At 51.5% G+C, this 15,123-nt stretch overlaps 1 protein-coding gene across 2 annotated transcripts; it reads right to left on the reverse strand.

The window, feature by feature from the left end:
• Nucleotides 1-201: 201 nt before the first annotated feature.
• Nucleotides 202-12,823, reverse strand: LOC117014873 (Fc receptor-like protein 1). 2 transcript variants are annotated; one of them, XM_033093150.1, is made up of 11 exons: nucleotides 12,182-12,823; nucleotides 10,533-10,553; nucleotides 8,131-8,394; nucleotides 6,825-7,112; nucleotides 6,367-6,645; nucleotides 5,900-6,016; nucleotides 5,038-5,065; nucleotides 3,962-4,041; nucleotides 3,699-3,770; nucleotides 3,106-3,137; nucleotides 202-2,209 (listed from the first exon to the last, which is right to left on the reverse strand). In XM_033093150.1, exons 1-11 carry the CDS (start codon nucleotides 12,210-12,212, stop codon nucleotides 2,138-2,140), a joined length of 1,284 nt encoding a protein of 427 aa, XP_032949041.1. In that variant the 5' UTR covers nucleotides 12,213-12,823; the 3' UTR covers nucleotides 202-2,137. The 2 variants fall into 2 exon arrangements, 1 of the variants encoding a protein (XP_032949041.1); XR_004421632.1 differs by lacking the exon at nucleotides 5,038-5,065 and having other exon boundaries at nucleotides 2,176-2,209.
• Between the last annotated feature and the right edge of the window lie 2,300 nt (nucleotides 12,824-15,123).

Below are 15,123 nucleotides of genomic sequence, written 5' to 3' on the forward strand. Positions count from 1 at the left end.
AAGACTCAAAATAGGTGATAAATGCAGGCTTAAATACCTAAAACTTCAGGTAAAAGAACTATGTAGGAGTTATAATGCATTTAATGTATTTAAACTATTTAAGCTTGCTAAAATAATAAAATGAAATAGTAAGCCCATAACAGTAAAATACTATAAATAACAAAAAGGCAGATTTGCAAAGGGAGAATAATACTAATTTATTGTTTGAGTACTTGATAGGTACACTTTTCAGCATTTTAAGCACATGGGTTTACATAATTAGCAAAACAACATTGTATTTAGGATACAATTGCTATCTCAATTTTAAGCATGAAAAAACACACATAGGTTAATTAGTTTGACCCAAACTGCAGGGCTAGTAAATGGTGGAGCAAAATGTAAATCCAGACAATTCTTCAGAAACCGTGTTTTTAAACATTTTGCTACTGATACCTCTCAAAAGAAAAAAAAAATGTAGTCACTGAAATAAGAAATAAATAGGTTAAACCATAAAGTGGACACAGCTGAAGAGAGAATTAGTAAACTGGACCACAGAGATTAAGAACTACTCAGAATGTAACAGTGATGATAAAGAAATAAAAAATTGGAAAGACTAACTGAGAGTCCTGGGAGTAGAATGAGAAGGTTCAGTGCACTTCTACATTTCTGAAGGAGAGCATTAAAGCAATGATGAGACAGCATAATAATAATAAGCAGTAATTTTACAAATTTAAATGAAATAGCAACACTTTCTCCTCCAGACTGATGCTCTCTACAGCTTTGGGAGATGCATGAATCGATACATCCTTACTGGAGAGCCATTTGTAAGTATTTAACGAAAACATCTACTGTGAATAACTTAAAATGTAGTAATCCTCAACTTACAAATTTTTCCTTCACATGAATGAACAGGAATCATATGTTTGTACAAGGACATTTATTTTAGCGTTGGTTTTATCATATAAAAATTTTGGAAACCACCTTAAAATCCATCAGTGGTTGAAAGGATTAAAATATATCATGATAGGATTTAATAGCCCTGAACTGTACATTTAAAAATGGTGAAAATTATAAATTTTATGTTATGTATATTTTACCAAAAGAAAATATGAATTATGATTTATCTATATAACAGAATACTACAGTCTTTTAAAATAGTACAATAGAGCTATACACAGACTTGAAAATATTTCATGATATTTTGTTAAATAGGTGTATTTCTAAATATTTGTATATTTACATGAACATAAAAATGTTCGTACAAAAATAGAAAAATACCTGTAGAGCTAAGATTTTAAACATGCTTAGTTTTCAACAAAGGGTCCCACTTCTGTTAGATTATAGGGAAGACTTTGTTTTTGACTTTTTACATTGCATATGCTTCCAATTGTTTTAATTTATAAGAGTTAGCTTATGCTTGATTTAAAATTAAAATACAAACTCCAAACTGTATTATCACATGTTTTCAAAACGTTTGTGAATAAAAGCAGAGAAATTATGTTCATAAATCTTCTTGAGGCTGCAACAAATACAGAACTGCGGATGTGGTGAAACTTACAAAGATTACATCGCGTTATGTGGGCGACATCTAGAGTGACCTGTGCATCCAAAATATGTCGCTGACATTGAGTATAACGACAATAACTTTTAATGGAACTTTGTTTTAATTCTAATTTGGTAACTGTGACCCCAAGCTACCGAGTCACATATTTTATGGCGAAACAAGACATGGATGTCAGGGGCAGGGCTGGAGTTCGGGATCGTCTGAGCAGAGAAAGCGCCTGGACAGAACGAGACGCACAGCTCTCTGTGTGGAGAGTCCCACAGGACCACTGGCCCTGGGTCCATGCCCTGGAAGGTTAGTGTTGCTCTTCTTTTATCCCATCCTGTTTCTTCTTTTAAAAAGGAGTTTGAGCACAATTTGATCTGTGTCTAAAAGAGCCGGTAGGAATCGTTTTTGGTAACAAAGCCCTTGCCCCTGGGGCCTTCCTGTTGGTTCTCCTGGGTGGTCCCTTCAGGGTCTGAGCCAACTTCACGTCACAGTAGACGCAGTCAGCATCCTGTGGAGGAAAGCAGCTGGTTCCCGGGACCGCGGGAGGACGTACTGGTGCTGAGACGTGGGTTCATGGATAGTTTCCAGGGAGAATCTTCCGTCACCTTACATCGCGTCCTCATAATCCTTGTCCGTAACGTCCACCTTCATCACCCCTGAATAGATGACTGAGGGGTCCTATAAGGAGGGGCAGGGCTAGGGCCAGAGCAGGGCACAGGCAGGGGCCCCAGCTCTCCTCGTCCCGGGCCGCCTGGATGCGCCCTACCTTTCTTGGGGTGCCACATACATGAATGAAGCCCTCTAGGAGGCTGTGGCCCAAGTCAGCTTCTGCCGAGGGCCTGCCCCCCACTGGTGGCTGCAGAGGGCCTCCCCACGAGCTGCAAACTGACCCAGGCGTACGAGGCCTTCTCTCACTCTTATGACTCATTGTCAGGCTGTCCTGTAACTGTCATTTTTCTAAAGATGTCAGAATTTTGTAACCATAAACTAAATTTAGCATGTCGCCAGCGTTTTCCAAAGATGCCAATTCTGTCCTGAGACCTGTGACTGTCACCCCACATTGGACGAAATTACCAGCCACCGACTGTCGTTATATACACGCGGAACTGGAATTCCTGCACGTTTCTGAAAGCCTTTTTGCGTCATCAATGATGTCTTGAATTTTTCAAAGTTTAGAATGACTGATTTGTAATGACCAAAATCACTATTAGTTTAGCTTCATTCAACATTAATTTGGATTTCTAGGTGTTGTTTGCTTAACCTGACAGCACAGAGTTATGTACGTAAGGCGCAGCAGCATTTCAGTGTAAAGATTTTCAAACAGCGTTTTTAGCCTACGCACACACTGCAGTTCCCTCACAAATCATCCCTGTGTCTGTTGCTAAAGGACAGGTAAGCACCCCGGACGGTTACACATTAGTTTGTATCCCTGCTGTGTGGGAAGATACGGGAGGAGATTGGCCAGGGGATCTTATGTTTTCCCTCAGTGGCTGTAATTGAAGAAGCTGGAGAAGCAGTGCCCAGAAGACAGAGAGGAAAAGTACTGAGGAAAGAGCATGAGGGACTCCACCTACCGGGCCATTAGCAGGCATCCTCAGGGCCTCTGCTGTGGAGAGAAAGACCGAGCGTGAGACTCTGCTCATACTCACAGCTGTCCCCTAAGCACTACCTAAGGCTTCTTCCACTCCTGTCTATTTGCCGTGGAGTTATTTCCATGGGTATTTTCTGTCTCACTTTTCTATCTGTCATAAACACGACTCCCTTACTCTGCAAAGGAAAATCAGCAGCCTGGGGTGGGAGGGAAGTGGGTCCCTCCTGGCGTTTGTGCCTCTCAGCGTTTCTGGGCACCCCTGGTAGGGAATAGACAGCAGCAGCTTGTAGGCAGCTGTGTTGGGTGCTGAGGGGGTACACAGGGCCACCCAGAGGGGACAGGCAGAGGCCACCACCCCCGTGCTGCTGCCTGACTGGGCTGTACAGTGACAGCTGCTCCATGGCCAGGACCTGTCAGCAGGTCCCAGGCCCAAGTCCGTCTCAGGTCAGCTCAGTGCTCACGTCGGCTCCAGGTAGAGCCGGCAACACCGCAGATGCTACCACAGCTGCCGCCCAGGGACTCCTTGGTTCCCGGAAGGAGAAAAGTCAGGGACAGAGTCACTTTCTCGTGCCTCACCTGCGGCTGGCTGCCATTCCTGTTGCATGCAGAACGCCAGAGAATAAACCTCATCTCCACGTCCGACATTCACTGGGAGAGAAAACAGGGGTCAGGACTCAGCCACTCCCTCCTGCTACCTGTCACATGCACACAGATGAGCCGTCTGTCCGCACAGGTGGCTGGAGCTCTGCAGGGTCCGCTTTGGCCAGCCTGCATTAGCCCCTGGCCTCCTCCCCAGCTTGCTGCACTGCCGTGGGCGGGGCACTGTGGGGGGGCCTCACCATTCTGATATATGGGCTGTCGCTGCTCCGGAGCGGTGTTGAGGTATGTGGACTCCCGGGGTGGAGGGAGGGGAGGGCTCCTGCAAACACAGAAACACACGCTTTCCATCTGGGATGGCACTTCACATGTCGCAGACCTCACCATCTGGGATCATGGGGACGACGCCCAAGGAGAGACGCCGCCTGCTAAGGGTCCCGAGTGCAGCACTCACTCCTGGGGACCAGCCGGCTGCGTGGCAGGAGCCCTGTCTATGTCTGGCTCACTTGGCACTGTCACACCCACGGCACTAGGCCCTCCTCTGACGGGCTCATGGTGCTGCCCACACCCGGAAGTGCCCTTTGCATCCAGGGGGTGGGGGAGGGGGGCTCCGGAGACACTGGATGAAGAGAGACCGGTCCAGCCCTGAGGGAACACAGGCTGGCGAGCAGAACAAGCACCTTGACAACGGGAAAGAAGAAAATGGCCTCGCGTGTCCACGTGCCGCTGGAGGAGCGCCACACTGATCTGGAAAAAAGCCTGGCTTTTGTTGGCGTGGACAGTAAGTAACACCTGTGAAATGTGTCAGCCAAGCATCAGTGTCCCCAGATGGAAGTACTTTCGCAAATGTTTCCTCTTCTAAACTTCCGCACAAGTTTATCACCACGTTTTTCAGTATCTTTTTTACCCTCTGGCTGGCATCTCAGAAACGTGTACATAGCTGAACTATTCTGAGCTTCTTTCCGAGTTTCAAGATTTCCCCATATCTCCATGCCTTTCAGCACCCAACAGAATGACTTACAGATTCCCAGATATTGGTTAATTGATTGAATGAATGCAAGAAATGGGTCAACGTGATGTAACTTTCTTTTTCTACAGATTTAGTGAAGGAGATAAATTAGGAAGAATGAGGAAAGGACGTAATTAGTTCACGTGTAAAAGAAGAGGAGTAGCAAGTGGGTATTCAGGGTTCCCAGTGGGGGAACTCTGAGTGGCCGTTTTGGGTACACAAAGATATGAAGAAAGCTCCCAAGAGAGTTCAGCTGTTTTGAATACGTTCCCACACTGTCAGCTCCCACAGATGCAGTGGATGCCTCACCTGACCGAGTCCCTGGCTGAAGGTTGTCCTGCAAATCAAACGACACACCCGTCAGTGCAGGGCCCTCCTTCCCAGTGTTTTCCCGTAGCCCTGGTGCGGGGATCGAGGCTACTGTGTGCCCAGACACCGCCCTGAAGCTCCTTTAGGCAGACCCTTCATTGTCAGACGGACACACTGAGGTCTAGAGCAGTTAAGCAGCTTCCCTCTGACAGTAAACCCAGAGTGAGGCCTGCAGCTCGAGTGTCTGGACCCTCACACCGGTTGCCTTTTTGCTTCTGGCTTTACAACCACACCATCTGATCTCATCACGACACGCGCCTCAGGAACGGGCACTGCCACACCCACGCCAGAGCTGGGGCCAGGTGCCCACAGGCGCCGAGAACCTTGGAAGTTAAATGAGAATTTCACATGGTCTCCTCTTGGTCCATCTCCAACTTGATCGACGAACAGGAGACCAAGACTAAACGTACAGGTAAATATTGAGTGACCCATGGTGATAAAGTGTTCAACTACTGAAGTTGGCGCTCTGATGAAGAGCAATGGGACTGACGCAGAGACTCTAAGTGGGAGATGGTCAGCATAGCTGGACCGTTTCTTCCAGGAGCTGATTAGTTACTTAAATGGTCATATTTTTGAATGACAGGTAAGTCACAGAAGCACACGATAGCAGCTGAGAACGCGTAGGGGACAGAGAACTGCTAACAGCTCTGTCCACTTCAATAGGTTCCATTCCTGGCTGGGGGTGTGAGCAGCGTGACTCACAGGACACATTCGCTCTTCACAGGGCACGCGTCACAACCCTAGCCTACTTCAGTGAAAACGAAGGTCACATCACAAAATGCCAATGTTTGTAATTACTAACCCATTTTTCTCTTGCACCAGCAGCAAATTAGCAGGACCGCAGTGAGGAGACCAAGGAGGCCAAACAGCCCCTCAACGACGACCGCCGTCGTGAGCTCTGCTCTGTCCTCTCTCGGTGCTGAGGGGAGAAGGCCACGCGTGAGCAGCCAAAAAGGCTTGGAATGGATAGCGGACATCGTGAGCGTGCGGTGAGGCCAAGGTCGCTCTTGGTGGGGGTGGGGGTGGGGGAGGAAGGGTGCCATGGGACTTACTTATCTAGGGACTTGCAGCTTTTCACGCTGATGACAGGAGGAGATAGGCACCCAGCCTTTGTATCCTCCACGCCCCTGAGCTACACCCCCAGGACAGCACTCCCCAGGAACCCCTGCTTTGCTAACCCAGTACCAGACACAGTGCGAGGGCAGCAGATGTGTCCCAGGACCCTGGGACAGAGACACTGACCAGTCAGTTCTGTGGCCTGAGCTGTACCTGTGACACTGAATGGCACGACCTCACTGCGCTGGGCCCCCACGCCATTGTCGGCCTCACAGGAATAGTTTCCGGAATGTTCTGCAGTCAGAGACAGGTTGAAGGACACTCCTCCTCCAGAGGGGGCCGAGCTGTTCCCCAGGGTGACACCGTCGTGATAAAAGCGGTACAGGATCGGGGGAGAGCCTGTCTGGGCCTCACAGTGCAGCTCCACCGTGTCCCCCACCAGGGCCGGGGCCCCGGGGGCCCTGAGGGTGAGGACGGGCCGAGATACTGGAACTGAGGAGACAGTGGAATGTCAGAGAGGGTCCCTGGTAATGTGTCAGCCCCGTCCTCTGCCCACAGAGGCTCAGCCCCATGGAACTCCCTCAAGATGCCACCGGGGAACATGGAGCCCGACTCGGGACCTGCTGGCTGGACGGAGGGTGGCGGTGCTCGCCTGTGACGGTGACGCTCACCTGTGACGGTGACGCTCACCAGCCCGCTGAGCCTGGGGCCGTAGCCGTTGTCAGCCGAGCAGTAGTACTGGTTGGCGTCGCTCTCCCTCACTGCGGGGATCTCGAACTTCGCCGACAGGGAACGCTGGGTCTTGGTCTCCAGTTTCACACCCAGGGCCCCTCGGTACCAGAGGAAGTTGATGTCTCCGGTGCCCCCACTGACCAAGCAGGCGAGCACCAGCGTCTGTCCCTCTGCCACGTGTCCCCCTGCAGGCTGTGTCTCCAAGCTCACGTTACGGACAGGCACTCCTACACAAACGAGATGACACAGGGCCGCCCTGAGTGGGGAGGGCTTCAGGGACAGAGAGCAGGTGACGCCGTCCTGAAGGAAAGGCCTTGGACGAAGTCAGTGATTTAAGTAACTCAGTGGTGCTGTGGGGGGTTCTGCTGTCTGGAATCGGCGTTGTTGGGTTGATGGCGGTGGGGTAAGAAAGGCCTGCCACACTAGCAGGGAAGGGGCAGCCTCTGCTTCCTCCCAGGACAGAGGCTTTCCCTGAACCCCGCCATCGCAGACTCCATTTTCAAGGCACACGTGGTTACAAGTCCAGGTTGTAAATCAAGCTGCCTGGGGCTGGAGTGCTGGTCTCAGCTCTGCCAGACCAGGCCTGCTGCCTGGGGGTGTTCTGGTGTCATATTTGGTGTCTGGTTTGGTGGCCCTGTCACAAGGTTGGGTCTTGGGCAGGTGTGAGACGTTTCCTTACGGAGCAATGGAAACGCTTTGTCTGAGGATGGGAGAGGACGTCAGAAGCCTTGATCCTGACTTGGAATAATATGGTTTAGAATCACAAAACACCCCTGTCTTCTTAGTTTCCAACTCAGGCCCTGACTTCTCTCCCGGGGGCCCTCCCTGTGGCATCTCCCGGGGTTCCTCCCCGTGGTGCTTCCCGTGGTGTCTCCTGGGGGCCCTTCCCGTGGCGTCTCCCGAGCCTTCTTTCAGCACCTCAGTCTATCTCCCTATCCCTGTCGTTTCTGCTAACAGTCCACCTGCTACAAGAGCAGCGCACACTGGAGCGCCAACTGAGCTCAGCTCTTGTAATCAGACCGCGGACGATGCAGGTTTCTCTCCCACTCTCTCCAGTGCAGTGAAACACGCAGTAGGGCTTTTCTGAATGCCCTCCTGTGTGCTTGAGTGGGAAGAGCAAGGATGAGAGCTGAGGGGCTCAGCCATAGGGAAGCTGGGGACATCCCTCAAACAGCCATCCTCCTGCAGGCAGGAGTCCCCCGCCCACCACCCCCACCGCCACCACCCCACCGGCCCGGCGCTCACTGTGCATGTCTATCCACATGCGTTTGCTCTTTATCACTCTGTGTTCTATCCACACTTCACACCAGTAGTACCCCACGTCCTCTCTCCACACGGCGGCCACCTGGTACTGCGAGGAGTTGTCCCAGCCCAGGCCCAGGGCATGACCGTCTTTGAGGAATTGGAACTGGGGCGAGCCAGGTAGCCTCTGATGGAGCTGGTTCACACAGCTCAGGGTCATGGGGCCCCCCTCCACCAGCCGAGAGGGCCTGACTGTCAAAAGCAGCCCTAGAGAGAAGAACAAACACAGGTTCAACGACCGGCCTCAGGGGTCCTGGTAAGAGGCACTTTGTGTCCTCAGCATTAGAAACAAGACAGAAACAGCCAGCCGGACACAGACCCCCCCCAGTCAACCCACTAGTGGCCCAGGGCCATCCCTTTGTCCACCGCTCACCCCACACGTCCTGCCCTGGGCAGTGTCACCTCCCGCCTCACGGCCTTGAACTTGGTTCTTACTCTTTGGAGTTTCTGCCCATGAACTAAGTGCAGGATACCGGCCACCGTTACTGAAGACAAAGCCTGGAGTTTCAGGAAAGTGAGTGTATGGCACTCATCCTTGTCAGAAGGCATTTCCTTTTCTTCCATGTCCCTGACATCTCAGACCCACACTGTCTCCTTCACAGGCAGAGTGTGAGACCCGCAGGACCAGTCAGTCTGGGAAAGACTTGGAGTAACTCACGTCCTTCTTTCCCGATGCCCTCCTGCCCTGTGATTGCCAGCGGAGGGGCAGGCGTGCTCTCGCCTGGACACGCCCTGGATCCACGCGTCTACGCAGCCTCTGCTCTGGGCTTCTTTACAAACCTCTGATTCGTAGGTGGCCTCAGGATGTGTCCCATTGGGGCCTTGGGGCTTTTCCCGGGTGAATTAAAGGTGGTTAAAGTTGGATTGAGCTTTCAGCTCGTCTCCTAATCTCCCCCAGTCGCAGCAGCCCATGACTCCCCGCTAGCACCAGCCTTTCAGGCACTTGTGTATCCAACCTGCCGGGCCTCCGCTCTGTAGGAAATTCTCAGACCTTTCCTCAGAAACGCCCTTTTCTCTCCACAGCGTAGGAACGCCCATGTGTCCTAGATCACTGACAGGTTATTTGACTCCTGGTCTGACACCCGTCACCGTCCTACTGGGACGCATGGCCCTGCAACTGTCACAAACGCATCCCAGGACGTCACCAGAATGTTTGCTCTGTGTTGGACCATGGAACGAATGCTCTGTACATTAGTCACTTCTCTTCTTGGAAAACCGTCATCCCCAGAAGACTGACAGTACAGCCTCAGGGCCCAAGCAGAGAAAGGAAGGAAAGGGCATCCCAGCAGTTGTACCCCACTTTTCTGATGGGGCCGGGGTGGGTTGCAGTGGGACCTCACACAGGGCAGCTCACAGAGGCTGCAGCACAGGGCTTGTTTCAATAATTCTCAGGCACAGAGACCCCCCTGGCAAATCCTGGTGGCAGAAGCTTTCTTTTGTCGTCCTGGATATAGCTTTGGGTTTCTGCTTAGGCTGAGATCGAGCCGAAGCTGCGCTCATGGAGAAGAAGCCGGGCCAGGCACAGGTGCCCCGGCATTACCACGGGCACAGGCGTGAGGTGGACATGCGGCCAGGAGGCTGGGCTGGTCTGGGGTCTCTCTGGCCACGAGGACTCCTGTGCCGCATCCCCTGGCTCCACACAGCCTGTGCTCCTGGTGGGACGATCGTCTCTCTTAACCCTGTGGCTAGTGTTCTATGTACGAAGAGCGTTCAGACATGCATTGGTGCCAAACAGATGTTAGTGAACCCTCCTTTTGGGGGACTGTCCTCCCCCTCTGGCGTAGGTGAGACCCCCAGTGAGGACCATGAAGTCACTTTGCATCAGCAGCGTCCGAGGGAGAAGCCCCACTGGGCATGGGCTGTACCTGCAGAGATGGCTGAAAGTAGGAAGGAGGGAGGAGCACCATTTCTTCTGCATGTGGCCCAAGGATCGGCCGTAATTGTTCTCTGCGGACGTGTGCCTTTAGCATTTCTTCCATCACGCCAGCTGGGGAACACGCAGGGGCCTTGGAGCCCCCGAGGCTGGGGGGGGCACAACTACTTCAACATCAATCTGTGGGACCAGACTTCCTTTTACAAACAGCATCTTCCTCCCTCGGCTGGGAGGCCCCAGAGAAAAAGGCTGTGCTTTTGACCAGCTCAGACCTACCTGCTGCCCCACTGAGCGCATGAGTGTCAGGTACAGAAAGGAGCGAGCACACAAGCAACCTGGCCTGAGGGAGCCACTGTTGTTTGTCCACCACAGCAGCTGTCACCGGATGCCACACAGCCAACCACAGGTCTCCGCGTGGGCCAAGTGTCAACATACCCATGGACCATGAAGAAGAAAGGGAAGTGCAACTCACCTGTTGGTTCACAGAGTGGAGCTGTGAGAGAATTCGGGGAGGTCAGTACAGAGCAGCAAATCCCAGACGGACAGACGGACACAAAGTCTAACTTTCCCAAGATCTTTCTCAGCAGCACATCCTCCTGCCCTCCCACCTTTCCCTTCCTCTCTCCTTCCCTCTCTAATTCTCCTCTTTCCTCCTTCCCTCTTTCCCTCCTTCCTTCCTTCTTTCCTTTCTTCTTTCCTTCCTTCCTTTCCTTCTGTTCGTTTTCTCACATTCCACATCACCCACCCCCAAACCACCTCTGCACAACACAACACAGTTCATTTCATGATGATGACGTGCTTTCTGGTGACGTCTCTATCTGGGAGTGCCAGGTGACGCCCTTGTTCTAGAAGCCCTTGCAGCCCCTCCTTCCAGCCCCTCATGTCCATCCCTCCTCTCAGAAGTCTGTGGTGCAGCTGAGAACCACTGACACAGTGTAGCAACACTCAGGAGGGGAATGGCAGCTTCCTGCTCCTGACATTTGCCAGCTCAGATCACAGGAGGCTTAGTCCCCAGAGAGAATCCAGGTTGCTCCAGAGATTCTCTTCTATCCCAAAGATTTGACCATAATATTAAGGTATAGTGACCAACAATGGAAAATTCTGGGGAAATGCGGGCTCTCGTCCAGTGGGCACGGATCTGGATCCCGGCTCTTCCCCTTACGAGCCGTGTCACCTGGGAAGTGCCTCCTCCCCTGTGCTTTAGTTTCCTTTCTGTAAAGTGGAGAGAATAACAGACCTACCACACAGAGCTTTTGTGACGATTAAATAAGCTGATACCCATAAAATGCTGAGAATTGTGTCTAGGATTTATTTAACGCTCAATAATGTCACCTCATTAGTAGGGTCTCTTCAGCCCACGTTTATTTGGTCTGCAATGCCTTCTTTGAGGGGGTTAAATGTTGATAATAGTTGAATAATTACTTCCTCGGGGGGGAGGAAGGAATCAATGCAGGCTAGCATAAAAATCGCATTTTCTTTATTCATCCACACAACCAATAATTTTGAGTGCTTACTATATGCTAGGCATGGTACACGGCACTTGGGTTACAGGAGGAAACACGAATGACAGTCTTTGCTTCAAAGGAATTTACAACAGAAAAATTGGTGATTTACAACAGGAAAGTAACCCTGGGGAATCGAAGACACTTAGAGAATGAGCTGGGGGACAGGGCTGCAAACAGATTTTGGGTGTGGGGCTCTTGCTGGTAATGACGAGTTCTAGGGTTCGATGGTAGGAATGGGGGTGGGGTCATGAAAAGATAAAGGAAAACAATGTGGACAGGAACAAGGAATAGTGACGGGACAATTTGTTGTATGAATTATCTTGGAGGCTACGGAAAACACCAAAAACACTGTCAACAATGAAAAGTAGAAAGAAAGACAGATGGTGAACCCTTCCTATGAGTTAAAAGACCAACACGATCATTTTCTTTAGAAAAAAGTCTGGCTTTTTAGTATCTTCCACTTTCTGCCTGGCTCTGAGCCCTGGGCTGGAAGGAGAGCTGAGCGTCCCTGAGCCGGGGCCAGCATCCACTTGAGTCTGAGAAGTCCCACCAGCGTCCAGCAGGATGCCCTGCCCACGCAGGGGACCGCACACCCTCTTCTGGTCGTCCTACTCACCGCAGGTCAACAGCAAGAGCCTCAGCAGCATGAGGACCAGGCAGCTGAATGTTCTCTCACCCAAACAAGAATTCAGGTCAGTGGAGAGGCTGGCCGGCGGTCGCGTGTCAGGAGTTTGAGGAAGTCCAGCTCAGATGTCAGCCTGAGGCACACGTCAGACAGAAGCAGAGGGAATGAGAGCCTCCGACGGCCGGTCTACTTTCTCTCCTGTGCAGGCCGAGGACAGTAAAGACGTCTTTCTATTGCTTATTTCAATTTCCACAACTTGAAGACAAGCACGTGTGTACACCAGGTCCTTCTTCAGGAGCTCGGGGATCTGAAAGGAAGTCCCCAAGGGCAGCTTCTGACTTTGACGGGCGAGCGTGTCTGGGCCACAGTCCCACTGAATTGCAGATCGCAGCAGGCTTTTCGATTCTGGCAACCGTGTCTCCTGAGCACATCTGACAGCACATCCTTTCATTTCTCAGCAACCTCCATGAGGCACCCGACGCACACCCGTCCTTAAGCCAGCGGCTGCTGGGCTGTCACCCAGGGCATGTGGAGTGCCTGACAGCTGCTGTGAATGATATTTGCGCAGGGTCAAGCTATTCCCTAAAATACAAGCTTTCATGTACAAACTTCCAGTGTGCCAATAAATGGGCATGAAACCCCTGAAAATCAAAATCACAGGAAATCAAATCTGGGGCACTTTTAAAAATGAAATACAGGAACTAGGTACATGCAAATTAGCCTCTGAGCATTTGGGGACAGTTCACCCTTATCATCGCCCCTGGCACCTGTGACATTGCTCCCCTTAGCACACTGGGGCACTGGCAGCCTGTATGTGATGCAGATGACGGATGAGAGGAGACAAAGCCGTCTTAATTTTCACCATGTTTTGAATCTGTGAGGGTCTCAGATTAAGCAGCAGCAGACAGTGTGTGGAAGCTGAGCTATGAGGGGCGATCGTGCTGTTGAGATGTTCCTTAGTCCTGCCAGCCAAGTCCAGGTAACAAGTCCAAAGAGAAAGACAGGAAAGAAGCCAGTGGCCAGTGATGCACAAAACTGCAGGGAGCAGTGTCGGGGGCCGTACTAAAGGCCCCCAGAAAACTCGAAAGCAGGACAGGTGTGCCATAGCCATTTTTGGACTGGGGAAGGCCGTGTGTGGGTGAGTCTGCCAATGTGTCGAGTTTCAGGACCAAGGCAGAGAAAGCACTGAGACATATGGCTCTACACTCAGGAGGTGTAGCCAACTGTGCTTTTGCACATGTGCCCTGCTTTGCACCTCTCTGTGCAATTTCTTGAGACTAAATATTTCCCCCTCCTTCTCTGTGGGTTTAAAGGCTGTGCATTATTTGTGAAGCTCTCACCTTTTTATTTTCATAACATAATAACTGATACAAACTAAGAAATGTAATACGTATATAAATGATTAAACACGCTGGTTCAGTGAAGGACTATGAACCCTCCCACTGAGCTTCTCCTGGGCTGAATGCGGAGAGGCTGTCATTCAGGAGGCAGTGAGTGCAAGCCTGCACCCCTGGGGAGGAGAGCACCATGGAATAATTTTATAAGCAGGGCTCCAAAACCAGAATAAGAGTTTCCACCAGAGGATGGAGCTGGACATTCCATTGGAACACCAGAACCTTCTGCTCCATGGAGCGGGGACGAGGCCAGGCTCAGGTACCAGAGTTTGCAGAGTACAGTACCACCACGTCAGGCAGCCGGAGGTCAAGGACACCCGCTAGCCCCACCTAGCAATCTGGGCCTTGCCTTCTGTGGGGGAAGCTGTGATGACCCGTTTTATGTCTCGCCTTGTCTGGTCCAAAGGAGGGATCTTTGTTCCCAGATTTATGGCGGAAGAAAATGTGGCGCACAGAGGAGGAGAAACTTGAGTCGAATCACTTAACAGCTGGCATCACTGCTCCCCACTCTTGGCCCCTTTCTCACCGTCAGGTCACTTGCTCGGGCACCCTCTGGGAGGAGAGTGGTCCCTGACTCGCTGGACTTCAGTGTGACATGCTTTGGCCAGTGGCATGTAAGTGTACAAGGCGTTTGCTACCTCCAAGCAGACATTGAGCAGCAGCTGCACGGTCTGACTTGGATGCTCCTTCACCCACTTGCCAGAATGGGAAGAAAGAGGACCCGTAAACCCAGCCCAGAGCCTGGCCCCGCCTCACCCAGCAAAACTGCCGCAGAGTTGCAGGCCTGGGTGAGCCTGGGTGAGAAATAACCGTTCCCATGGGAAGCCACGCAACCTCTGTGCTCTGTGTTCCATAGCAGAGGCCAGCGCCGTCACCACACACGTGTGACTGACTGCCAACATGCACTGTCACTTTGATGGCACCCTCAAGTTAATATCATTAATTCACAGGATCCCTGCCATCGGCTGTTACGGTGCACTTCCTCTACTTCTCGTGTTGCTATGGCAGAGAGAGTTTCTCCCCGCACCCAGGAAGGAAACAGCCAAGGACATGTGACTTACTTGGCTGATAAATTTAGGAGAAGCCCCTGAGCTCGCTTGGCTTGGTGCCCCTGGGAGCTGCCAGGCCTAAGCGTGCTCTAACCTGCCATCGTCCACACAAAAGGGGACTGTCTCTGCGGCAGACGCACACAGTTGTCCAGACCACCTGTGGCCAGGATGGTAAGTCCGCCTCCTTATGAGAACCCACTGGGGTCACTCAGCTAAGTCACTCCCTCCGCAGTAATTTTTATTGGTGAGAAAGCTACAGTTTGGTCCCCTCTACGTGACTCTTGTGCCTCTCGATTTGTTTCAGACCTGGGCGAGGAAGAAAGGGGTGCTTGCTGGTCTCTGAGAATGGCAGTGTGTATCATACTCCACATGCTGAGGACACAGACATGAAACACGCATGTTCCCCCAAATCCTAGAAGTCACCGAAAGGTGGGGAAGACACATACACAAGCAAACAAAATGCAGGCAAGTGGGACAGGCCTGGTGCCCA

Source organism: Rhinolophus ferrumequinum, chromosome 22, assembly GCF_004115265.2.
Source record: "Rhinolophus ferrumequinum isolate MPI-CBG mRhiFer1 chromosome 22, mRhiFer1_v1.p, whole genome shotgun sequence".
Classification (NCBI taxonomy): domain Eukaryota; kingdom Metazoa; phylum Chordata; class Mammalia; order Chiroptera; family Rhinolophidae; genus Rhinolophus; species Rhinolophus ferrumequinum.

Bases quoted from the DNA above. Each gene is read 5' to 3' on its own strand.
- LOC117014873 (XM_033093150.1), bottom strand. From the start codon at position 12,212: ATGCTGCTGAGGCTCTTGCTGTTGACCTGCG. The intron at 5,066-5,899 runs GTTAGTAATTAC...TTTGATTTGCAG, and splicing joins CTGGTGCAAGAGAAAAATGG to GACAACCTTCAGCCAGGGAC. The intron at 4,042-5,037 runs GTGAGGCATCCA...CTGTGTTTGCAG, and splicing joins TCAGCCAGGGACTCGGTCAG to GAGCCCTCCCCTCCCTCCAC.